Here is a 24173-nt window from a genome sequence, read left to right on the forward strand (position 1 = left end):
ATGTTCCATGTATTCTCACGTTTTCCAGAAAGTTAACTGTTTGCTTCCTAATACAAATAACACCAAGTCAATGTACTTGCTCAACAAATCCAAAAGGAAGAACAAAAAGAATGTGCTTAGAAGTGTTTTAACTAGAAATGAATTTAAACGGTAATTCAAGAATTGCACCCCACTCTTGTTTTATGCAAATCAGCATGCAGAGTCTTCAGCGAAGTGCTTCCCTCAGTAATTGGCATTAAACACTCCTACAACAATGATGGTGTCCTGAGAATTTTCATGGTGGCTGGAAGGATTCCCAGCTGTAAACCAGAAATAGCTCTTGCCCTATAAAAGCAAATGAGGGGCTGGTGAGGAAAGCATAGGGTCAGGACTCAAGAGATTTGGTTTCTATTTGTAGCTCTGTGTGTGGACTTGGGCTAGAAATGGAGTTTCACCTAATCTCAGCTCCCTGCCTGTAAAATGTAGACACTTCTCCACTTGCAGAAGAACTGCAAGGTTGCCTTTCCTCATTATCGGCCACAGAAAGATACTGTGGTGCTGGAAGCCAAGTGCAAAAAGTGACAAAGACACTCTTCGAAAAATCCAATTCTGTTATGCCCTCAAATTTATTATTGCCACAGCAGCTTATGCTGCTACTGGACTGGAGTCAGAAAACACTACGGAGCTCAACATGAGGCCTGCTTTACAAAGAGAAAGTTGGGGATGGGATGAGTCACCTTCGTGCTATATAAACAAGCAGATTTCTTACCTAACCCATTTGCGGAAGACTCTGCTCCTCCCCCTGCCCCTCTCCCAAACCAACTCAATATGCCAGTAGATCACACCTTTCAAGACAAACCTTTCACTTTGTGGGTTTTGGGGTTTGGTTTTTGTTTTGTTTTGTTTTGTTTTTTAAACATCCTCCTGTAAGACCTACATGCCCAGATCCAGGACCGTACCAGCTTATTAACATATAGGGCCAGATCCCAGTGAGATGACTGTTTAGCATCATCTTTCCAGGGCACATTTCCCCAGGAGGAGCCAAACAGAAGACAGTCCTGTTTGAAGAGGTGCCAGACAGGCCCTAGCTGACCAACTCCCTCAGCGCAGCCCACCAGTGAGGCCAAAGTCTTCTCCTAAGAACTGTGTGACCTGAATAAAGCACAAAGGAAGATGGGTGGCTTACAAGAAAAGTTTTGTTTAAAATGGTAGTTTCCTTCAGCCCCTCCCATCCCCTCTCCTGTGTTCTACCTGGCATTTGAGAAGAAGACATTTGCAGTCAGCAGTCACAGTTTTCAGTGGTAACTTGTGCTTCTTGGTCATGAAATAGCACAGACAATCCTGCCTGACTTACTATTGCAGCAACCTGCAGACAAGACCAAAAAGCATCCGATGCAATACGAGTGCTCCTTCACAGTGCAAAAATATTTCTGTCCCCAAACTTGGAGATCTGAGAGCTCCAAGGAACAGACTGATTAACATACTGATATTTTGTGCAAGTATATAAATCGTGTTATAATAATATAGACATTATCACCAGAATAATAATGATGAAAAAATTATGAAAATAATTTGCAGCCCATTCAACACAAGAGCTTTTTGAAAAGACAACTAGACATCTGACAATAAATTTTGATCCAGTATTACTGAAATTATTGGGTATGCCGATCAAAAGAAAAAGAATCTATCCTATACTACTAGTGCTAATATTCTGGGGCTTATATTGGAGCGCATAGCTCTATATAATACTGTTACTGGCCTTAGCTGTCACTTGCAGAAGAATCACTGACACCTTCTTTTAACAGGTATTTATGAAACACATGGACGATCTTTTTGCTGGTGACCAAAGGAATTGCACTGCTTCTCCCTGCGGGAAAGCTGATTTCATAGAAGACCAACCTTTTGTGAAAGCTTCCCATCGCCTTGGTAATGCGCTGCCATGTGCTATCCTCATCGAGAGAAGTGGTTCCAGACAGTTTAAAGCCTTTTTAATTGAGCCCTCTGCATGGGAACATGCCTGATAATTGCATTGCAAGTGAAAATAAAGGGGTTACTCCACTTTTTTTGAACTATCATCTAGACCATTCTCCTCCACTTCAAAACTCTGGCTGTGACTGAGAGATGACAGCAGAACCCTTGTGTGTCTTTGTGTATTTGGGAGCCTTGCGTGTTCCCTCGCTGACTTACCTCCTCCAAATGGCGCCCATATAACCCTGCGAATGGACTTCACCCAATCCTCCATGTCATTCTGCGTGCTCGCCATAAGAAGGTATGTCTCATGATTAGCTGTCATCCGCTCTCGGTCTCCTCCTGCAAGAGAAGATAATTGCACTTAGAAACCCTTTTGCTTTCCTGCCCAGCTGAGTTCCTGCCAGACTGACTGCTCAAAGCAGTAATAGTGGCTCCATAGCAAGCAGAGACAGACACCGTGCAGTGGAGTGTTTATCGTCAGACACGGCATGAAAATAAGGTCCTGTAAGTACATTCCACATCAGACTGTGAGAAGCTGTCATGCTTCCAAAAGGAAATGAGACGATAAATGTCATCAGTAAACAAAAACAGCCCCATGCCGTTCCATGGGGGGCCTGCACTAATCTGTAACTTGATACACGCACTGGAAATTTTGCAGCAGTTATTGTACCATGATGGAGAGAATAAACGCAAAGAGAGATAAGCGTGCTTTGAATAAGTGGGGATGACTCCATTTTTATTTTCAGGAACATAAGGTGTCGCATTCATGGCAATGACATCTAATACATCCAACTGTTGCTGTGCATCTCTAAGGCAGCCAATGCTAGCAGTTGGCATGGTACAACCCACTGCCTTGGACAGGTCTGACGAGGATTAGTTTAGGAGGGAACACACTGCCTTATTATCCTTTATTTAAAGGATGGGCCGACACTAAGAAGGTCAAAACTAGAACTTGGCTTGCCACAGTCCCCATCCTAGTGGGTACTGTGTTAGTGCAAGAGCACATGAGGATTCAAACCACCTTTCCAGCACTGCAGAAGGAGCGAAGCCTTCCGGAAATATAGTGCCAGACATTTTGATGCCCTTTCACTGAGCGAAGGGTATATATGTATACTTCACGCACAAATGCAATGCACCTAGAAATCCCATGAGTTTTGTGTTCATCCCTTTCCAGCTTTTTCCATCCCTGTTTTTGATTCTAGTCATATCTAAATTAAATACCTGTGTTCATTACAGCAGGAATTACTGCTCCTGGGAGGTCTTATGAAGAGTGCCATGCTCAGTGCTGGGCACTGGAACAGCTAGGTTTCTAAAGAAAAATTTCTTAAGGAATAGAAAGTCCAACCAGGATTTCCTAGCACAACCGTTATGAATGAACCTACTCGTATAGTCCACACTTTACAGAACTAGGACACACAACTGTAAAAGAGACTTAATTGAAACTTGGCAAACACAAAAGCCAGACTTCCCCAGACATAGGCAGATTCTACTGAAGACTTACTCTTAAGGTTTACATCATTATTCAAAACTTAAATTTGAACTTGGAGGTAAAAGAGAGACTCTGGTTTTCCACAGTCAAAATACAGCCATTCATATACCATACGTTCCCCACAAAGGCATCTAAAGACATAATGCAGCAACCTGAAGTACAATGCTATTTAGACTATACCACAATTTAAAAGTCTGTAGAATGCTACTTTTTCTTTAAGACATAGTTAAAAGGTAGGGTTGAACCCATTTGAAGTGCCAACACTAGAGAAATATCAGCATGAACTAAACTGCATTGTATTTTTTTGGAATCTTTTCAGTGACTTGCATAACAATTAGTACAAAACGCGGGTCTTACTTCTGTGCTATGTTCTGTCATTTTTACTTTTCAAGAAGTGGAGAATGAGGGTATGGGGAGCGGGAAGCATTAGCATCTCAAATGGTAGCACTCCAAGTCAACCCTGCCCAGCAGAAAGCACACAGTCAGGCCCTGAAAAATTTACTTCCCATCTCTACCTCTTACATAGCCATCTTGACCAGAATGATAACAGATCTCCCTCACTCAAGCAGGAAGAGTAGACATGATACTGTCTACAGTCTACTTAAACTGGCATATTTTACATATCGTCTAGATTTAGCATCCAAAAGACCCAAAAATAAAGATACAAACAGAAAACCTCAATATATTGTCACAGCTATTAAATATAATAGTAATAAATACAGTATAGAGAAAAAGCATGCAACACAGTTGTGCCCCTTTTGTGGCTGATAAAAACTGAAAAAAATTATTTATGCTATCACATTGTACTGTAGCTTCTTTTTTTTTTTTTTTTTAATGGACGAGGACCATGTAAAATGCCATACAAAAAGAACAAAAAGATGCATTCACACAAAATACATATCAGATCCAGGAATAAAACATGACGTGACCTGATTCTCTTACTAAAGAGACAACAAAAAAGACGACAGACACATCCAGATGATGATCCTCCTCTCAGGTGTTTGTCAGATTGTTCCATACTCTTTTACTAGCCTGCATATTTAAGTTCAGCAGATTGTGTGAGATTTAGTCAGTTATGTTATGACAAATTGGCAGGTGTTCTCCAGATAAACCGGATTAATCCCAGCAGTCTAGATAGTTAGTTTCCAGTGTGGATTCTACAGCTAACTCGGGTGAACACCCACTCAGCTAATACACAATTAATCTGTGTTTAATTTTGAAAAGAAGGAAAATATAGTGTTTGGTTACGTTATCTTTTGGTATGAGAAAGCAAAACATTCCTAACAAAAGGAGCTTCACCATTTTATAGCAGTTCTGGATCTGTCTATTTCATAATTCAGTTCCCTTCTTTCACACCAATATCGGATCTTGCAGGGTTCTTCTACTTCTGCATTAATTTAGCTATTATTCAAGAACTGAAGCCTCACTAAGAGATTTTTAGGGATACAATAGCCCATGCTGGATTTGCGTTTTACTGCAAATGTTAATTTTTAGTCGGAGTATATTTTAAATACAAAATTAAGACCAGGGGGACAGGCAAGAAGAAACGACCATGATTCAGGGGAGAGCCATCTCAGGTTAAGTAATACAAGATAAACATAAATGGAATTAGAAGGACCTTTCTGAATCTTCAGTAGGTCCACAGGACACTTCTGAAAGATGCTGATTAGAATCTCCCCTTCACTTTTTTTTTTCTTATAATATTATTGTTATGATTATAATGAAGCATGAGTAGATATTAAAATACAATCTCCAAAAATCAGACATCTATTCATACCATAGATACCGGCATTAAGTATGTCAGCTTGAAAACAGTGCTCAGCATTAAGTCCATTCCAGATGTGAACGCATCCTTATTCCTTTCCTGTGGGCGTGCAAATCATAATGTGTTTTACCTGTACGGTTGTATAGCTCCAGATTATGCCTTCTCACATTCCCTTTCCTGCATTTGCAGGTCAAGTATGAGAAACGCCTAGTCCTGTGTGTTGCGGCCTGCTTGTGAAAAGGGGCTGGAATATTTTTTATTTTTTTTTTCATTGGTCGCCCGTGTTACTTTGCAGGTGTCACAGGACCTGGAAGGAGCAGAATCCAGCCTACCTGACCCACAAAGTCGAGTCTGGCATATTCAGGAAAAGCTGCGGTTTACACTACTGATGTGTATAAGCTGTTTCTTCCAGCCCCTGGTAATGGCAAAAAGTATCTGGATCTATAAAGTTTCTCAAAACTACAATATTATATCACATATTTTTATTCCTGCATCCCTAACCAATCCCTAATCTGTTTTATTTCCTTGGCAGCATCAGGAATTAATTCTTATTTATTGAAGAAATCTACCCCCAACATCCATCTGGAGTGCAAGCAGTGAAACAGCACAACACCATAATGAACCTCCCACTTTGAACAGATTGGATTTCTCCTCCTGTCCCCTTCGGCGCTCAGATTCGCGAGGGCTCCTTCCTGCCTCCTTGGGGGGCTCGGTGACCAGTAAACACGGACCGCTGCTGTGCCTCCTGACCAGGGCAGCCTGTGGCCACCCAGCCCCGTGCTGGCTGCAGCTCTGCGCTCCGAGCCAGCGCCGCTTTCATACAAGCGAAGCGAGGTATTTTAAGAGCTCTTGCCAGCCACCGGAAACAAACAATTAAAATACAGAGAGGCCAACTCCTGCAGCGATCTGCTCCGCAGGGGAAAAGAAAGGCAACAGCCTGCGGTCGTGCAGGGTGGGTTTTTTTTCGTAGTCTCTTCCTGTCTAACCCAACACCTTTCTCTTACCTGAATGTACCCTGGCTGAACTCTGAAGGAAATATTTGCTTGTCCTTTTAAAAGCATCTTGGATTTCTTGCAAACAGTAGTTTCGGCATTCTTGAGAATGGAATGCGAAGGGATTAAATTCATACCAACTGTTTAAAAGAGAATTTTCTCCCGGGAGGAATATCAGAAACTAGGATTAATCTGATTTTTCTGAGCTGAGAATGTCATGGCCAAACTCAAAAGAATATTCACATTCCGACAAAAAAAAAAAATTGGGGGCCAACTTCCAAGTGAAACAGTTCCCTACTTCCTTGTAATTTTTCTTAGCCACAGTTTCCGAAACCCTTGCTCTAAGCTTGGGAACTGAAAGACGGTGAACGGCAGACTGGCATTACAACAAAACCCGCTGGGTTTTCTTTAGAAACATCCTCCTGTTTGGTGCTTCACATTTGTTTCCTAAATTTTTAATTTTTCAGGAAAATGCTGAATAGTAAAATTTTAGCATTCTTATGTTTCTGATGAATACACTAAATGCACCTCCATACGGTGCACTCCTGGCTACTCATCACCTCGCCAAAAAATCAAGCCACAGACGTACAAAAAAATTTAGGAGCCGCTACTCAGACATTAATTTCAGAAAATCTTGCCTGAGGAGTCCTTTATTTTCTTTCTACTGCACCCTGTTTTCACTTTATTTTCTTAATTGTTTTACCTTGTCTTTCAAATAGTTCTTGCTGCTATATGGTCGGGAATTCTCTTCCAGCTACCACTGTCCATCACCACGTTTCTGCATATGTGCACTGAACTGCCCTCTTCTCCCACACATCCCTGTATCACCCGAAGCCTCGTAGTGGTACCAGTCTTTAAGGTAGAAGAGCTGATTTTTGTACAACTGACATTCCATACAAATTGTTTGCATCTCAGAAATGTATGCATCTGTGTTTTGCATAAATCTTCCAAATGCAGCCCGATGCACAAGTGCCACCTGTGTGTGCACTGAAGCAGGCATGCTCCTCCCCATTCAGATGTATGATGAGACTATGTAATTTGTAGTTCCTGATCAGGACTCCAATTAGTATTTCTTCACAAGCAAAACACCAGTAATTACAATAGAACTCATGACTCTTCCACTACATTTTGTGTTCTTAATTTTTCCCCTATGCTGCAAATGAACTGCACATTAAGTGACACATTTAATCTATTTCTCTGGGAAAAAAACACCTGCATTTCCTTCATCAAGTTTCATTTTACAGCATTTGTATTCAGATTTTTTAATCCTAAACAGAAATCATGTCTGCAAGTTGTAGAGGATACTAGAATATTGGAGACCAAGATGAACTGCCTTGTCCTTTTTTTCTTTCCTAATGAAACTCCTTGTTTAAGAACAAAACAGAAATTATGATTACCCAACCTTGGTATTAACTCAACACTAACCACTGCTGCTTTAAGCATAGAAGTCTGACTTGACATACCGGTGTGCTACAGTTCAAATCCACACAGATTCCATATACTGACACTGGCAACTAGAGCATCCATCTATCCTCAAGTGAGTCAAGAAACTCTGTCATAGCTGTTAAATCTTACAATCACACCTGACTTTAACATAACATAATAACACTTCTGCTAGTCAAACCCTGTGGTCATGAACCCTGCGCATCCTGAGTCTGATGAAAACCATGCATAGGTGTCTTTCAGGTTCCTGCACTGAGGCAATATGGGACAATTTGCTCGACAAACTGCCCTCAAACTGTTAGGCCAGTTTGAGCACTAAAACGTTTTATGATCATTCCAACTGGGCCAGTGGAAAAACCTAATTGCAAAAAGCTTGGTCAGAACGCAGGCTGAAATTTCCACCGCGAAATAAAGAAGCTAAGCTCCAGGATGCAACTGTATTTTGATGAGATTATAATGTCTTATTGGCTCTGGGATTCATTAAGACACCTTTCTTCATAGCAAGTGAGAATCTGTGTTGAAGGTTTAGCAACTGCTGCCTCTCACATGACCGATTTGAAGAACAGAAAGAGACACAGCTACTTGAAACTTGCAACATTTTTGAACTGCGTAGGGCTTGCTAAGCAGCCAAGCCCATGTTCTTACAGACATGCCAGTGAGGAGCAAGTGGGGACAATGAATTTCTGCGTGTCGGCTGGGGACTTATTCCTGATGATGCAGGTATAACACAAGAGCTTGCAAACAAGAGCTGGAGAATGTTGTTTTTTCTGTTGTTTTGTTTGTTTATAATTCTTAAAAAGCTTCTTTATCCTGCACATGCCTGGTATTGCTCCTGCTCTTCCTGACTGTGTAAACTTTTACCAAGAATTTACAGCACCCTCTTACTTCATCTCGGATGAAAAAAGGAGTACATAGGCTAAGTTCAAGTCACTTCCACCTTTTTCTTTCACCACAAAATTAAGGTAGGCTGGAGAACCAAGTTCTTAATGATTATGCAAAAACTCATGTCAAAAAGAACAACTCACGCTGTATGATTACCAGAGACAAATACTCGGTATTTACAGGAGCTTCAGCATTACTTTTGAAGTGACTGTTACAGAATATATGCTGTATCATCTCATCAGAACAGACCTGCTCCATGGAAACTACACAGAACATTGGTGTATTTTCTGACAATACTCAACCTACTTACATCTTTCACGGCACAGCTTATTTAAAACATATCTATATCACAAAGGAGGAAAGATGTCCATGAACTGAAGATGTGATGTTGGACTTAGTGAAGCTGAAAATCAACCAGGGAAGCTAAGACCAAGGTGGGTAGTGCAGAGAAGAGCTTGAACTCGGAGTATAAAAGAGCACCCTGGGAAGGTCTCTATTTAAGAGACATTGTCAGAGCCATCAGTCATGGAAACCCTAAGAACCAAGGAAAACAGAAAACTAGCACTGAGGAAGTTACAGGCTCCTTGCTTGCTAAACAATCAAATCCTAAAATACCCAATTGCTTTATCTTGCACTGGGCTTCCCAGATACTAAGTTGAACATACAACCTGTCAACTCCTAGCATTTCATTCAGATCCACAAAAAACAGTGTCCAGCTTAAAATCAAAGACATTTGGGCAGTCATGTATCTTAGCTTATTATCTGATGATTCCTGAGATTTTAGGATCCATGTTTAGAAGACCTTCATGACAAAACTGAGTGCAGAAACTTGTATCTAAAAAAAAAAACTTAAGCTAATAAATTAACATAGTCTCTACTACTGTAGCATTTCTTAGTATCCTATCATAAGAGATGGTGAAAAAGAAGCTGAAACATTTCACTTACATATAAATTTTTTTTTTAAAAAAGAGACATACCAATAATTGAAACAAAGAACGTCTTTTACAGTATGGTATGGTATGGAACTTCTGCTCTGTCCCTGTTATGTAATATACGGCAAACCAGATTCCAGAGATAATACAGATATTAAGAGGAGACTCCTGTACAGTTTAAAAGTCATATCAATATTAGGTGAAATAATATATTGGCTGTTTTTCCACAGGCGTTTAGAAAGATAAATCCATCTAGGTTGCTGGATGTTACAACACATGAGTGGCTACCATTAGAATTTAACTCCTAAGGATTATCAAAAGGTGTTCCATAAAACTTGAAAAATACCCTCTGTTCTTTCAAAACCAGAGCAGGCGGCAGACACAGTTCATTATTTTGAGTTCCACTACATAGTTGCATTTCCTCTAAAGCCTTGATGACAGGTAATATATTGGGTTGAGGAAGATATAAATTACAATTTCAGTTTTTTTACCAAGGACTGTCCCATTATAGCCTCGGCTCTTGTTTGGCTCGGTGCCAAGATGGCTGGAAGATACGCTTATATCACCGATGTGCTTCAAATGACTAATACCACCACCACCACTGAGAAACCTCAGCTTTGAAATACAGTTACCAAACTCACCATTGTTTTACTACCAAACCATATCAGATGCACTATTTAATTTATCTCTTCACAAAGAACTACCACATTTTCCTAAAGAGGGGAATTAACTGCAAACAACTCAATAATGAAGATACTACTTTTTAAATACTTCAGTACAAATGTAATTTTCTGCTGCTAGCAGCCAGTCTGATCTTTTGCATTAATAATGTTGAACAGCAGTTTTCTGCACTAACCTGCACCGTGGCCGGTCACGAGTGGTGTTCCCCAGGGCTCGGTGCTGGGGCCAGTTCTGTTCAATATCTTTATCAATGATCTGGACACGGGTATTGAGCGCACCCTCAGTAAGTTTGCAGATGACACCAAGTTAGGCGGGAGTGTCGGCCTCCTTGGGGGTAGAAAGGCTCTGCAGAGGGATCTGGGCAGGCTGGATCGATGGGCTGAGGCCAATGGTATGAGGTTCAACAAGGCCAAGTGCCGGGTCCTGCGCTTGGATCACAACAACCCCATGCAGCGTTACAAGCTTGGGGAGGAGTGGCTGGAGAGCTGCCTGGCAGAAAAGGACCTGGGGGTGTTGGTCGACAGCCAGCTGAATATGAGCCCGCAGTGTGCCCAGGTGGCCAAGAAGGCCAACAGCATCCGGGCCTGTGTCAGGAACAGTGTGGCCAGCAGGACTAGGGAAGTGATCATCCCCCTGTACTCGGCACTGGTGAGGCCCCACCTCGAGTACTGTGTCCAGTTTTGGGCCCCTCAGCACAAAAAAGACACTGAGGTCCTGGAGCGGGTCCAGAGAAGGGCAATGAAGCTGGTGAGGGGTCTGGAGCACAAGTCTTATCAGGAGTGGCAGAGGAAGCTGGGGTTGTTTAGCCTGGAGAAAAGGAGGCTGAGGGGAGACCTTATCACAGTCTACAACTACCTGAAAGGAGGCTGTAGAGAGGTGGGGGTCAGCCTCTTCTCCCAAGTAACAGGCGACAGGACAAGAGGAAACGGCCTCAAACTGCACCAGAGGAGGGTTAGATTGGAGATTAGGAAAAATTTTTACACTGAAAGGGTTATTAAGCATCAGAACAGGCTGCCCAGGGAAGTGGTTGATGCACCACCCCTGGAGGTATTTAAAAGACGGGCAGACATAGTGCTTAGAGATGTGGTTTAGTGATGGTTTTTTGTCAGAGTTAGTTTGATGGTTGGACTAGATGATCTGAAAGGTCCCTTCCAACCTAGGCAATTCTATGATTCTATGATTCTAAGGTTGTATTGTTTTATGGGCATATTAGCTTTTCAGCATAAAGGCTGCAGCCTAATTTAAGTGCTAAATGGCAGAAGACTGCTAACACAAGTACATTCCCTGGTGGGCATTGTTCTCTATCACAATTTCCCCACTTGCTGACAGCAGGGAAGACAGCAGGGCTTATTCAATAGAATGAGCTGTTTATACGAAGCTCTGAACCTGCGGCTGTTGGATACCCGAAATCAGGCTCGGGAAACGTAACACGACAAATAATCTGTACAGGTAGCTTTCTTCTGTGCTGCGGAGCTACAACTGCAGCACATCTGTCTATAAAAGTAAGTTTAGTGTCTTGCACAATAAAAGCATAAAATCAGTGCCATTTAAGCATTTTGTATATTGCACAGCTACCAAGTCTTTATCCTAACATAATATTTATTGCTTAAGTACCTGAGCAAAAAACTGTGATGCTTGCTCATGAGCAGTTATAATTGTGTTAGAAAGATGTCATTAATGAGGAAGAGAGATGTGAATTCAAATCATCCCTTGTACAATGTAAAAGCTCTGATTTTTTCAGAGCACTTAATCTTTTTGGGCGTACCTCGTTCTTCCTCTCCCCTACTTCTGCTTCCCTTCCTTTATTCCTAGTTTGAACTTCTGCTATGCTTCAAACAGATTTCACAGTTATCCACTTCATCCTCAGACGCAGATCCCAAGCGGTGCCTGTTTCACAGAGTCTGTTCCTCCGACCCTTCCCTGTCACTAAGATTCTGGTGCCAGCACAATTAACTTAAGTATCTTGCCCTTCCCCAGTGCCATTCCCACTTGAAAAAATCTCATCTCTCTTCTTGCCTAAGGCACACTGCCCGGAACATTTTGTTTACAGGTTGTATTAAAAGGCCATCAAGCTGCGTGGAACCCATCACAGCTCTACACTGTCACCAGCCCCTGAGCAGCAGCACACATCTCTGCCTTCCCAGTTAATCAGTACCATGTAGAAGTCAGAGGCATGCTTCTTTTGCACTGCTGATAGCTTTCAGCTTTCCAGTATTTTTCAATGTTGCCAGCATTGTTGTGGTATAAAATGCGGTCTGAACTGTCATGTTTGCTGTTGTATTGTTCTGAATTTCAGCTGTTTTCAGAGTGGCTGGTAACATTTTCTGCATCCATTAATGATTCCACTTTCTTACTTACGTTGAAGTTCTGTGAAACCACGCAACAGCAAAAAAGTATTTTTCTATGTGTTTTTTCCAGCCATACTAACTGGGATGAAATCACGTTCTTCTGCTTGTATAGTGAAGACTGGCAATGAATTCACAGAAGCAGATGCATCAGGGAAAAAAGGTCAGATTTACAGTATGCAAGTTATACCTTTATAGAAAAGCAATTGCTTCAGTGCAGTTGACCACAAATACCCTAAACACACACTCTGGCACTAAAATGAAACTTAGCAAACATTCTAACAAAGCGTGTATTATAATTTTACCTGGTCTTGACAAACTATTACACTTAGCACAGGGAAGCAGAGAAATGATTTGGTGGAACCACAAAAGCCACACTCAGTATCACTTCTCAAGAAGGCTTCTCTTGCAATGGCATCTCACACAGGCTTTTTTGGTAGGAAGATGTGAAAAATATAAATAAACAAAGCCCCAGAGATTAGCTGTAAGAAATCCACTCCTCAATGTCCTTTATTACTGCTAGGATTTGAGATATACTGTATTGATCCAGTTTTACAGAAAAAAACCACTGCAGGCCACACTTCTCTTACGTGCATGTACAGTGCCATCACAGTGCCCTATTTTCAAAACTTCAACTAGAAAGAGGTTTCCTCTGAAATCATGAGTTCAAGACAGTAAAAATAAAGCAGAGTCTTACCTAATGCCATAAATTATTAAAAACATACTGTGGGTTTTTAGTTAAAACTTGTACACACAGAAGATATAAAATCAAATTGTCAAGGCCTTAATTTATTTATTTTTTGGACGAAGAAAGTACAGTAAGTCCATTTATGTGCGTTTTCTTCCCCCATTCTTCTGACATCGGTCAGTAATTTTCTGGGGACAGAGACAAGAGAGATTTGCTTTCTGAACTATAGCTTGGATTCTTACCGACAGCAGAACTCACTTGTGACCTCCCAGAAGAAACAACACGGAGAGAAGAACACGGGTTTTTCAATGACCTGTGATGCTCAAACGTTTTACTGCTTTATTTCTACTACCTTCACGTCAGGTTACATCATTTCTCCATCTGAACTGCAATAACCAAGAGAGGAGTGGCTTGCTCTCACCTCCGTGGCACAGCATTTTACTCAGCCATTGACTACACGGGGTAGTATTTGATGCTAAACCTACAGGGTAAGTGATTTTAAGGAGGAACGCAGAAGACCTCCAGGCAAGCAGATGTTAATCAATCAGATGTCAAATGTCCTCAGCACTGAGGAGTTTCACTGAGAAGACCTGTTGTCTTTAATAGGAAGGCTTCACTAAGCAATTCCAACCTTTTTCATATACTGTTATGTGTATTCATTAGAAATGGGGAGGGCAGAATGACAGAAATGGCTTCACATTTAACTGCTTCATCTGCCTACTGGTTGCCATCTGATTGTTGGAACATTGCTGCAGCGTCTACAGACCATTTCTCAAATTTAACAGTTCTCACACCCTGAAATTATTATTTTACTTGCTCCTTCCACTACCAGTTAAAATCTGTGAAAAAATATGGCTTGTCATATAACTTGGCAAGAGGGAATCAATATATTTATGTAGTTTGGAAGCACCACAAGGGTCACATAATGTCAAACATCAGTGGTGTTGCAAGACTTAGTGGATGACTTCACTGTTACCTGTTGTAACTGATTTACTCTGAGAGAAAAACATAAATAAAAATTATGATAGCAAACTTATTTTCTCTGTCCTATGTGATACACCTTAAAGATATATTACTGCACTCCTGTAATTTGACAGTAAGAACCTTCTTTCAAGTGTCTCAAGTTGGACACCCAAAATGACCATCATGTTACTTGAAATTTGGCTCTAAGTTTATTTTAGATAAAGTCTCTGCAAACATATATCCATCTCTACTTCTAAGGAGAGAGGGGGAAAAGCCGCATGCATTTGCATGTCTAGACATAGTCAGCAACGTAGAGAGATACTTTAGAAGAAGTTGACTGCAAGGACTCTGTTTTGGCAAAACGCAAGATCCTGGGGCTGTTGCTGCTGGAGAGATGGCTGCCCCGTGCTACCAAATATTTCTTTGGTTTTCAGTTTCACATCATAAATTGCACTGAAGTGCAAAGACTCAACTTGAAATGGATTATTTTGAAAGGTCAGATCCACAGCACATATTTGTATGGCATTTGACCTAGCAGGAAATTAAAACAACTGATGATTTTAAGTAAGGAAGGATCAATACCTGAACAGAAGTCCTCAAGTGTAAATTCACCCAGGGACTGGAAGGACTTACCTATACATATTGGCACGGGACCTTTAGACTGCAAAGCCAGCATGCCAAGATGCCAGACTTAGGTTGTCCTCAGAGTCTAACAAGAACAACATTCAAAGCAGGGCTCGCTTCAGCTCTCAGCATCTACTCATTAAGCTCTGTGTTCCTCATGAATATGGAATTTCCTGAGCCTTCAGCAGGTACAAATCCAGATGCCCTTTTATTGGTCTAAACATGCTCTTGTGTGCACAACGCAAGGGGGAGAATTAACTCAGTACAAAACCAAAATTGAATAGCTAAATTCTTGTGATATTTCTTTAGAAAGAGGCCATCCAAAAAGAAGAGCTTTGATCTGGAAGTAACCGTCCAGTATCTTGGGACAGTGAATTGTGGCTAAGCCATAACTCAAGCCAGTCTTTGAAATTCTGTCTCATACAGTGGCCTATGGCCATTGCTGCATGCAGACAAGCAGACAATGCTATTGTTTATTAATTCTCAGGTAACAAAACTGATCTGCCAAACACAGAAAATGCTATATTTCTTCTAATTTTACAGACAATTATTTTGTAAACAGACAGAAAAGATACTGTGTTTCCAACAGCTTCCAAGAAAAGCAGTTTCCCTTCTCCAGCAGGAACTGACCATACTCCCCAACTTCTGGACATGGTGCTTTCCAGTCTGCACTGAGTTACGCCCAAACATAGAAGTACTTCATTTCTCCAGAGAGCAACCATTTATTTCAGCTCATATCTGACTTCAGATTTGATCACGGATAAAAATAATGGCTCTTTGTGGCATAGATACAACCCTGAAAGGATGCAAATATCCTATCTGAGCAAGTCTATATTATGCATACACATCATTTCATCGTAACATCCCTTATTTAATAATGCAGTCATGTTTTAGCAGTTTAGAAAATAAATCAAGAATAAGTTATTCAATAAAACATGTGGGCTAATTGACATATGCAGAAGACAATTACCTAATGCAGAATTAAGTCTCAGCATAAGATGCTGTTGCTTATCTAAAGTAGCAGGAGATTTTAGTCATCAGTTCAGGACATTTGTTACACAGCTCATCTGAAATCAACCCTCTCCAGGAACACTGTGCCTCTTAGCACCATTTCGGGATATCAGTTCAGTATTAGTCCAGACAGAAACGTGCCATTTAATGAATTATCAGCTCAACTCTCCAGTCATAGAATCATGGAATGGTTTGGGTTGGAAGGGACCTTTTCGAAAATGGGTGTCATGTTTCTCCTTTTTCAGTGGAAACTTCACCAGACTGACACAACTTTTCAAATATAACGAAAATGGCTTAGCAACTTCATCCGCTAGCTCCCTCAGGACCCATGGATGGATTTTATCAGGTCCCATGGACTTAGATACCTTCAGGTTCCTTAGATGGTCTCAAACCTGATCTTCTCCTATAATGGGCGGGTTTTCTTTCTCATAGTCCTTGGTTTTGCCTTCGTCCTTAAGTATCTCTGAAATTTCTAATTCAAGCGCAGCTTTCCTCAAGAAAGAGCCACCAAAAATCAGTTATCTGCAGAGCACAAAAAATGCTTAGTGTTCTGTATATCTCCACACCTTGTAATAGAGCAGATCAAGCTGTGAATGAGCAGAAACCTCATTTCAGCTTTATTTTTTTACATATATGCCACAGATGGATACATGATGATAATATGGTCCACATTTCCCCTTCTCATTCATGAGCACAGAATGATTCCAGAATGCATTTACTTCTAATTTGGGTAGGTCCATACTTTTGCCTTGACAGCTGGAGCCTACGTACCACAGGATGTCTTTTTCAGACAAAGATCACTTGGGTTTCATTTCTGGCAGTGTACGCTAACAGAAAGTACTTGCAAGGATTCACCCAGTATATTCTGAAGTATTGCTTTTTAAAGGACTTTATATGGGATGAAATGCTAACTTGGTTCACAGTACAGAATAAATGTAAAAAGGATAATGTACATAAATTTTCACAGATGATAAATCTTGTACAAAGAAAAGATTGTCTGGTGTCTACTTGCCATTTCTTAGAAACACTGGAAGAGGACCACTGATGAGGTGAGACTCCTGCCAGCCACAGATCTGCCTCTGAAAGGTGAAGATGGCCCCTCCTTCCCTCTACGCTTACACTTGGTCAACTTCTCACACAGAATAAATCCACAGAAACTCTGACACGCATAACAAACTCAAAAACTGTTTGGCAGCAGCATGCACAACAGAGGAAATATTCATCATGGGTCCACTCCTTCTTAGGAGAATTACCAGGAATTTTTCAGTCCCAAGAAATTAAACAACCCTTGAAGACTGATGCCATCTTTGGAACCTCTTCTAGGATGAGATGAACCATGCTGTGGAGATGCCGCTTCTCTTCTGAGCCATTCATGCAGGCATACTTGCATTGGCTTTCTTTGTGAGTTCAAGGATGTGCATGTGTGTCAGTGTGTCTGTGTGTGTTCATGCGTGCTTTAAGCGTCCATTTCTAGCTGTGAATGTTAGCACCTTGTTCCCTGGGCTGTTCTGGACTGCATACCAACTTTTAGACATGCACAGGTATACGACTGTGATGACTCAAAGAAGTATTAGCGTTTCTTAAATGGTGGTTGAAAACATATCCCTTAAGTATCTACAAACCACTTAATTACTAAGAAATATCAGTAAAAGTAGGAAGTAAATAATTTGTAATTAAGCAGAAAAAGTTATTCAAGACACTTGCTTTTCCTACTAGGAAAGAAAGAAAAACTTCATATAATAAGGTCATGACAGTGCATGACAAACGAGAGGTAACCAGTAGGCATTTCTGATTTTGGCAAATGATTTTTGGCAAATTTCAGTACATTGGTGGAAGAATTCAAACTCCGACAATGGAAAAGGTGACAAAAATCCATCAATGACAACCTGGACACCAGCAATTTATTAACCAACAAAGCCAGGCACTCAGCAGACACTGGCTAATACTGAGAGACGTCATCTATCCTTCAGGTAATCACAGACCCTCTAAAGAAGCACAACGCCTGAACCAAGAAAAAGTTATAAGCTTGGGATAAGGACCTAACGATGACATTCACATACCTTCTGCTGACAAAACAGGAGACAGGAATTTAACTGCCATTGGTCCCTTTGAAAAATTTACTGTTCATAACCACCACATGCACTGTAAACTGAGGCCTCTCTGTAGAAGTTGGTACAACTTTCTGATGTCCTCACAGAGTAACAGAGGAGCATGCTAATGGTAGTTGGAAGTTAGCCAAAATGATTTCCCTAAAGTTTAACAAGATCCTCTATGTATGTTGAAAGATAATTACTATTCCAAATTATTGGATAGTAAGTTATGTTCTTTTGATGGATTCTTGAAAATTCTGTCTCATGCTTAGACTAAGTTTATAAATTCAATAAAAGGGTTACTCATTCACTGACAGGTCACGATTCACTAAGGATGTTATTTCCATATGGGGGTTATGGAATATTTTTTTGTTATGCGTGCTGAAGACAAGGCACAGCAAGCAACTGTCCTGAAACCATGCAGCATATATGGCAAAAGATATTTTTATAAGAACAGGAACAAAAATTATATGATAAGACAGAAGTCAGTAAGAGATAAATATTTGCCAGTAAGATGACTAAATTCATCACCAAGACCTCCTATTCCAAATATAGTGGGAACTCCAGGATCCCATATCATGCTGTGTTTGGAAGATGCCAAAACCTGAGTGATTTTTTTGGAAGGGTGACTCTGGTATCTTAGAAAGCCTCTCACAGTATCAGTGGCACAGCTTCAACTGACAAGTATCAGAAAGCTTGTGACGGGGATGGCTCTTGGAAGGTTTCCCACGTAATTTTGAGAAATTAAGTTCTCTGATAGGGACACGAACTCTCTGATGCTTATCCAAGCTGAACTGCTGATCCCTTCTGAAGTGTGCCGAGGCACTCACCATGGGGAGAGAGGTGGGTGTTCTTAAGTGACACAAGAGCAGGGTGTTTTTAAGTGACACACACGATGTAGGGGCACAGCTGCGCTCCCAAGAGCTGAGCAGAAATCCCAGGTAAGCCTTTACAATTATTTCTGCAAGTATTTTATGTTATAGCCAGCAGCTGCCAAAGAGAAGTGCCCTATCAGAATGAAAGCCAAGTTGCTTCTCCTACGTGCCACAGAACAGCCTCAGACTTTACTGGATGCTGTGGTCAGTCTCCCAGCACCACACAATTAGTCCCCACTTTGAAATAATTTCCTCCCTTGCAGTTTTCTCTCCAAAGCGAAACATTTAGTTTAGCATTGTTTTATGCGCTCGTACAGAGCTAAACTGTAAGTCTGCAACCTCACCTGAAGCCAAGAATGGCAGGCGGTACAGCAGCCTTAGAGCAGTTTGTGGGAATGACTGCAGTTTGGGGGTCCCCCTGCTCCCACCAGGAGATCAAATGCAACCAGTCTCATTGAACCCTTTTCTGAAGGGCTGCTCAGCCAGGGCCGGGAGATGCAGGAGGAGAAGTGCTGTCCCACGTACCGATGGCTGCTTAGGTTTTCAGAATGAAAAATGAAAGAGAGCAAATTAAAATACTTGAAAGATGACGTTTAAATGAGACGCAGCCATGTGTTGAACTTGCACCTCAATTTTGATTTCCTTTAAAAGAATTCATCTTCAAAACATCTCTATGGCCAGAGATATAGCATCTTTAAATTATTAATAAAATAATAGAAGTACCTAAAAGGTAATTTGTTCAAAGCTTTACAGAAAAAAATTATAATCTACTGTACAGCTTTGGAAAAAGCAGTGTGATCTAATCTCTAGGGCTGTGCTTCCTTTGCAAACACACTTCCCTTGTCACTTTCCGAGGTGTCAAGAAAATAAATTGGACACAAAATTACTTTGAATGTTCAGTTTTTTAAGCAAATTCCCTGGAACTGTGTTCTCTGTGTTTCTTTCTGTGAGTATTCTACTGTAAAAACATTTATTGAATAATAAAAAACAGGAATACAGTTGCCATCACACACGCTACATTTTGAAGTTGTAAGCACAAATATACCCAGAACTACACAACAACTCTTTAATCCATAATAAAATCTCACAAAGAAAAGAAAAAACCCAAGCTGATTATGGCTAATTAAACAGGGAAAGAGACTAAAACTTCCTAAAATTTAATTTTTGTGGATCTATATAACATATCTTCTTGCCATGGGCAGATAGTCAATGTCCAGTTAATCTCACCATGTTCCTTATATATTAAACACAATGTCAGCTGATGCCCAGCATTACAAATTACTCTGTGACTACGCAGCACTGAAGCGAGAGAACGATGCTTGGCTGCCCAGAAGCTGGGGGCTTTTTGAGCAGAAAAGACTTGTTCAAGATGAATGGCATGAGAAGCGAGCTCAATGACCAAAGGATACCCTGCTAAAAAGACAAGAAGCCACATCACTCCACGGCTTATCCATCTGGAGCTGCTACAGTACCCACGGGTGGAGAACGAAGTGACCTGGCAACGGGAGGAAGCAATTCCAACCAGGCTAAAAATCTCCACCCAGGAAGCAGGGTACGTAATACAAGAACCAGGCTGTGCTGAGATCTGTGCTTGCTGTGGCCAGGCTGCTAGCCACACCTGCGTGAGCCAAGTCAAATCTCACCTGGGTAAACCTATGTGACACTTCAGGGACAACACTTAAGAAAGAGTCCTTCATGTATACGAGCTAGTCAGCCTGTGAGAAATGGTGCTCTGCCCTGTTGTGGGATGGAGTTTCGGACCGAGTCAGTTGTGGCAGGGGAGTTTGTTTTCTGCCACAATTTCTCTCTCTCTATTGTCTCTGACAACTGAATTTTCATGCAGAATCACTCCAAGAGAATTAGGTTCTTCTGAGAAGAAGAGAATTAGGACTACTGAGAGAGGAAATGGCCTGTTTGATATTCAGATTCATCTGTTCTCTAACTGGTATATGCAGAGTAAATAAACTTAATTTACACAGAGAACTTGATGGTTTCTCTTCTAATGAAGGATTAACTATAATGTCTTGAAAGGCATCTGGCAGCAGTGATCTGCAAGCCGTCCTTCTTAGGGGGCTGGACTCCTACAGAAATAACTTCTGTTCCAGCCAATGGCATGCTGGTGGATCAATAAATGGATTAACACAGTCCCAAAGGCCCACAGATTCAGCCCGCTACCCCAGGGACTGGGTTGGTCCTTTTCTCCTCTAGCCAGTTACTGTAGTAGTTATGCTGCGTGTGCCTGAACTGCCACGTAAGTTTTACAATAGGGGAAGGAGAGGGAACAACCTTTTATTTTCCACAGTCACATAGCTCTTTGCTACTGACTTATCCAGGAATCTCAGAGAAGTCGTGCCATTTTCCTGAGCTTCAGATACTCTGTTAGCAAAATGGGGACAAATCACAGAATCACAGAATGATAGGGGTTGGAAGGGACCTCTGGAGATCATCTAGTCCAACCCCCCTGGCAGAGCAGGGTCACCCAGAGCAGGTTGCACAGGAACGCGTCCAGGCGGGTTTTGAATGTCTCCAGAGACGGAGACTCCACCACCTCTCTGGGCAGCCTGTTCCAGTCCTCTGACACCCTCAAAGTAAAGAAGTTCCTCCTCATGTTGAGATGGAACTTCCTATGTTCAAGTCTGTGCCCATTACCCCTTGTCCTGTTGCTGGGCACCACTGCAAAGAGCCTGGCCCCATCCTCCTGACACCCATCCTTTAAGTATTTATAAGCGTTGATAAGATCCTCCCTCAGTCGTTTTTTTTCAGACTGAAGAGACCCAAATCCTTCAGCCTTTCTTCATAAGAGAGGTGTTCCAGTCCCCTAATCATCAATGCCTCGTGCCTTACTCTGCTTACTATTTTGAGATGAAACACTGTTTAAATGCTGATAAAATAGTTATAAATGAGGCAATATCCCATGGAACAGAACATTAAAAAGGCAGCAGGATCTGAGGGGAGATTGGACACGATGGTGGAAATATAATGATACAATTACAGTGGTAAACAAATCTAGAGGTAATGAATTGCTATATTAAACTAAATGTCACTATGCATTCTTACTGTGTAGGCATAATTCTCACAAGGATGCCTTAAATAACGCTGATGAATTCAAACGCATCAAGATTGCAATTTAAAAAACTAATAGCGAAGTCTGCCATTCAGGACTGATAATAATATTTCGCAGTTTAATACCTTTTCTCCCTAAAATAGATTTTCCTTAGCCAGGTAACTAAGCTCACAGATCTCTGCTCTCAACCTTCTAGGGCAACTTCCATGACTGTACTAAAATACATGCCACGTTCCTAGGTCTGGGAGACAGATTTGTCACCACAGAGTCTGGGACACTGAATTCTTTCAGTAGCTGCTTCTCAGCAAGGCTCCGGTATCGTGTCCAACAGCTCTGCTCCAGTGTGCAGTGATAAAACGAAGGTGTTTACACATGAATGGGTGGACAGGAACAGAACCCTGTTTGTGGGGTGAAATCCCAACAGCCCCATGTAGACATCAAAACTTCAGGCTTCCAAAGCAAAGATTCCCAGAAATAAGGAAAAGTCTCCTACCGCATGGGGCTCTTGAAGCTCAAGTCCTCATGAAAAAGATCAAAATCTTAGCAAAAATGGGGGCCAATACCACCGTGTTTAAAGAGGGTTTTAGCTACAACACAACAAAGAATAATTATTTCTTTGAATCTGAACAACCTGTTGCAGAAGATGCATTCTCAAGGGCAACTTTTTTTTTTCCCCATTTATTTTCCATAGGCATCAAGTGACCAGGCATGAGAAGGTTCCTTCCATGATATGGCTACAGAGGCATCCTGACACACAGCTCGGAAGAACGGCAAGCTTCGTGCTCTCCCCTGGAACTACCAAGTCTCTACTCCAGCTCAGTTCAGTTTAGCTAGCACGTGGCTCTGTCCTGGTTCGCAATCCTCTGCTGCAAGTAAAGGGCTGACTCAGTTTACAGCACAAAAGAGAGTCCTAAGTGTCAGCCAAGGAATGCTAGATGATGAGAAAATAAAGCACAGGGGCTCAAACTTGTTTTAATACAGCACTTACATACACAGCGATAGAGCAGAAGACAAAATGTTTATGAAATACCAACTAACTTGCTACAGTTCAGTTTGCAAATAGTTTTAAAACGGAATGACCAATTAACACTTACTTCAATAAGAAGCTAAGAAAATAGCTAGGGCTTATCAAACAATGTTAATCTAGTGGCAGATAAACATAATCAAAATCTCATTTCACCTACCATTTAACTCTTTATTTTCTCCCTGCTTTTTCAGTGTGCTTCAGCGTCCCAAGCCACATAGCCCTGACCCTTCATTCCTGTTTTTCTTTTATCCATCAACCTGCCTTGTCTTACCTCTCAGGAGTAGGCCCACACCATACACACTCACAGTGATGATGTGTGAAATCCATCGGTGGACTTTCGGAAATCTGCCTGGGAGTATGAATAGCTCGTCTGAAAGCTGTTTTCTCATCAAATGACTCAATCTGTGTATCCACCCAAGATTGACGGGACTGAGACCCATCCATGCCAGACCAGAAACGATCAGGAGCCATTACATTCCCTACATGAGTCATTACATTGAGCAGCTGCTGCTTCTTTGGGAATTTCCTTGGACTACATCTTTGCTCGAGGAAGAAGAAAGCTATTTCCCACCCTTGCAAAGGGGGAATGTGCACAAGTAAAGAGGAAGGAAAAGCTACATCCATATGACAAAGACAAGTGAAAAAGGAAGGTTTTGGGAGTTGTCAGAGAGAGATGTAGGAACAAACCTTCAGGTGAGAGGGAAAGCGATGCCTGCAGGGCACGCGGTCTCAGACAGCAAGAAGCAGCTCTCACCTCTGCCAGAGGCAGAGAAGGTTCACCCTGAGCAGCCTGCCCGCCTGCCATCCCAGAATCTGATGAGCAGACAGTTTGTACCTGAAGGACAGACAAAACAAAACCCAGTTCATTTAGGAATGCTACTGGTTTCAGATGATTTCTAATCTCCTGTGCTTTATCTTTAAGTAAATAAAATTGTGTGCTTAGTAACTCTATACAAGGTCTAGCCACTTTTTTTTTTCTTTTTTAAAATGTGATTTATGGGTTACTTCTTCAGACCCATGAGGTCAGGAGCATTAATTGCAAGGCTATCACCTGTGGAGAGACCCCACAAAAGACTGTGTTTGTGCTAAGATAGGATCTCAAGAGTGACCTCTGGGGAAGGGATAATGGGTGCACGTTTCAGCTCCAAGGAGTTACTGGACAAAGACACACATCCCCCGGAAAAGACAAGGGAGGGGAGGGTGACAACGGTGCCTGGGCTCTTTCTGTTTAGGCTCCAGACATCTAAGACACCTGGGATTCCCCATCCACCAAACCCGGCCCTCAGGATGACTCTGGATCAACACTCCACGTACATATATGTGCTCATGTGAACAGCCTACCAACACTGAAC

At 41.5% G+C, this 24173-nt stretch overlaps 1 protein-coding gene and 1 long non-coding RNA gene across 7 annotated transcripts in view; one reads left to right on the top strand and one right to left on the bottom strand.

The window, feature by feature from the left end:
- The window catches only part of ARHGAP24 (Rho GTPase activating protein 24), a 229403-nt gene that overhangs the window by 36290 nt on the left and 168940 nt on the right, over positions 1 to 24173 (bottom strand). For all 5 annotated transcript variants that reach the window (XM_063335819.1, XM_063335818.1, XM_063335820.1 and 2 more), the window contains one exon: positions 2167 to 2289. In XM_063335819.1, coding sequence (XP_063191889.1) covers positions 2167 to 2289 — 123 coding nt within the window. The remainder of the gene's footprint in view (positions 1 to 2166; positions 2290 to 24173) is intronic.
- LOC134516022 (uncharacterized) lies at positions 18741 to 23720 on the top strand. 2 transcript variants are annotated; one of them, XR_010071206.1, is made up of 3 exons: positions 18741 to 18796; positions 20028 to 20282; positions 22486 to 23720. It is a non-coding gene; the product is annotated as an uncharacterized LOC134516022 (long non-coding RNA). The 2 variants fall into 2 exon arrangements; XR_010071205.1 differs by having other exon boundaries at positions 18756 to 18796; positions 19989 to 20282.

This window comes from Chroicocephalus ridibundus, chromosome 5 (assembly GCF_963924245.1).
Source record: "Chroicocephalus ridibundus chromosome 5, bChrRid1.1, whole genome shotgun sequence".
Taxonomy (NCBI): Eukaryota; Metazoa; Chordata; class Aves; order Charadriiformes; family Laridae; genus Chroicocephalus; species Chroicocephalus ridibundus.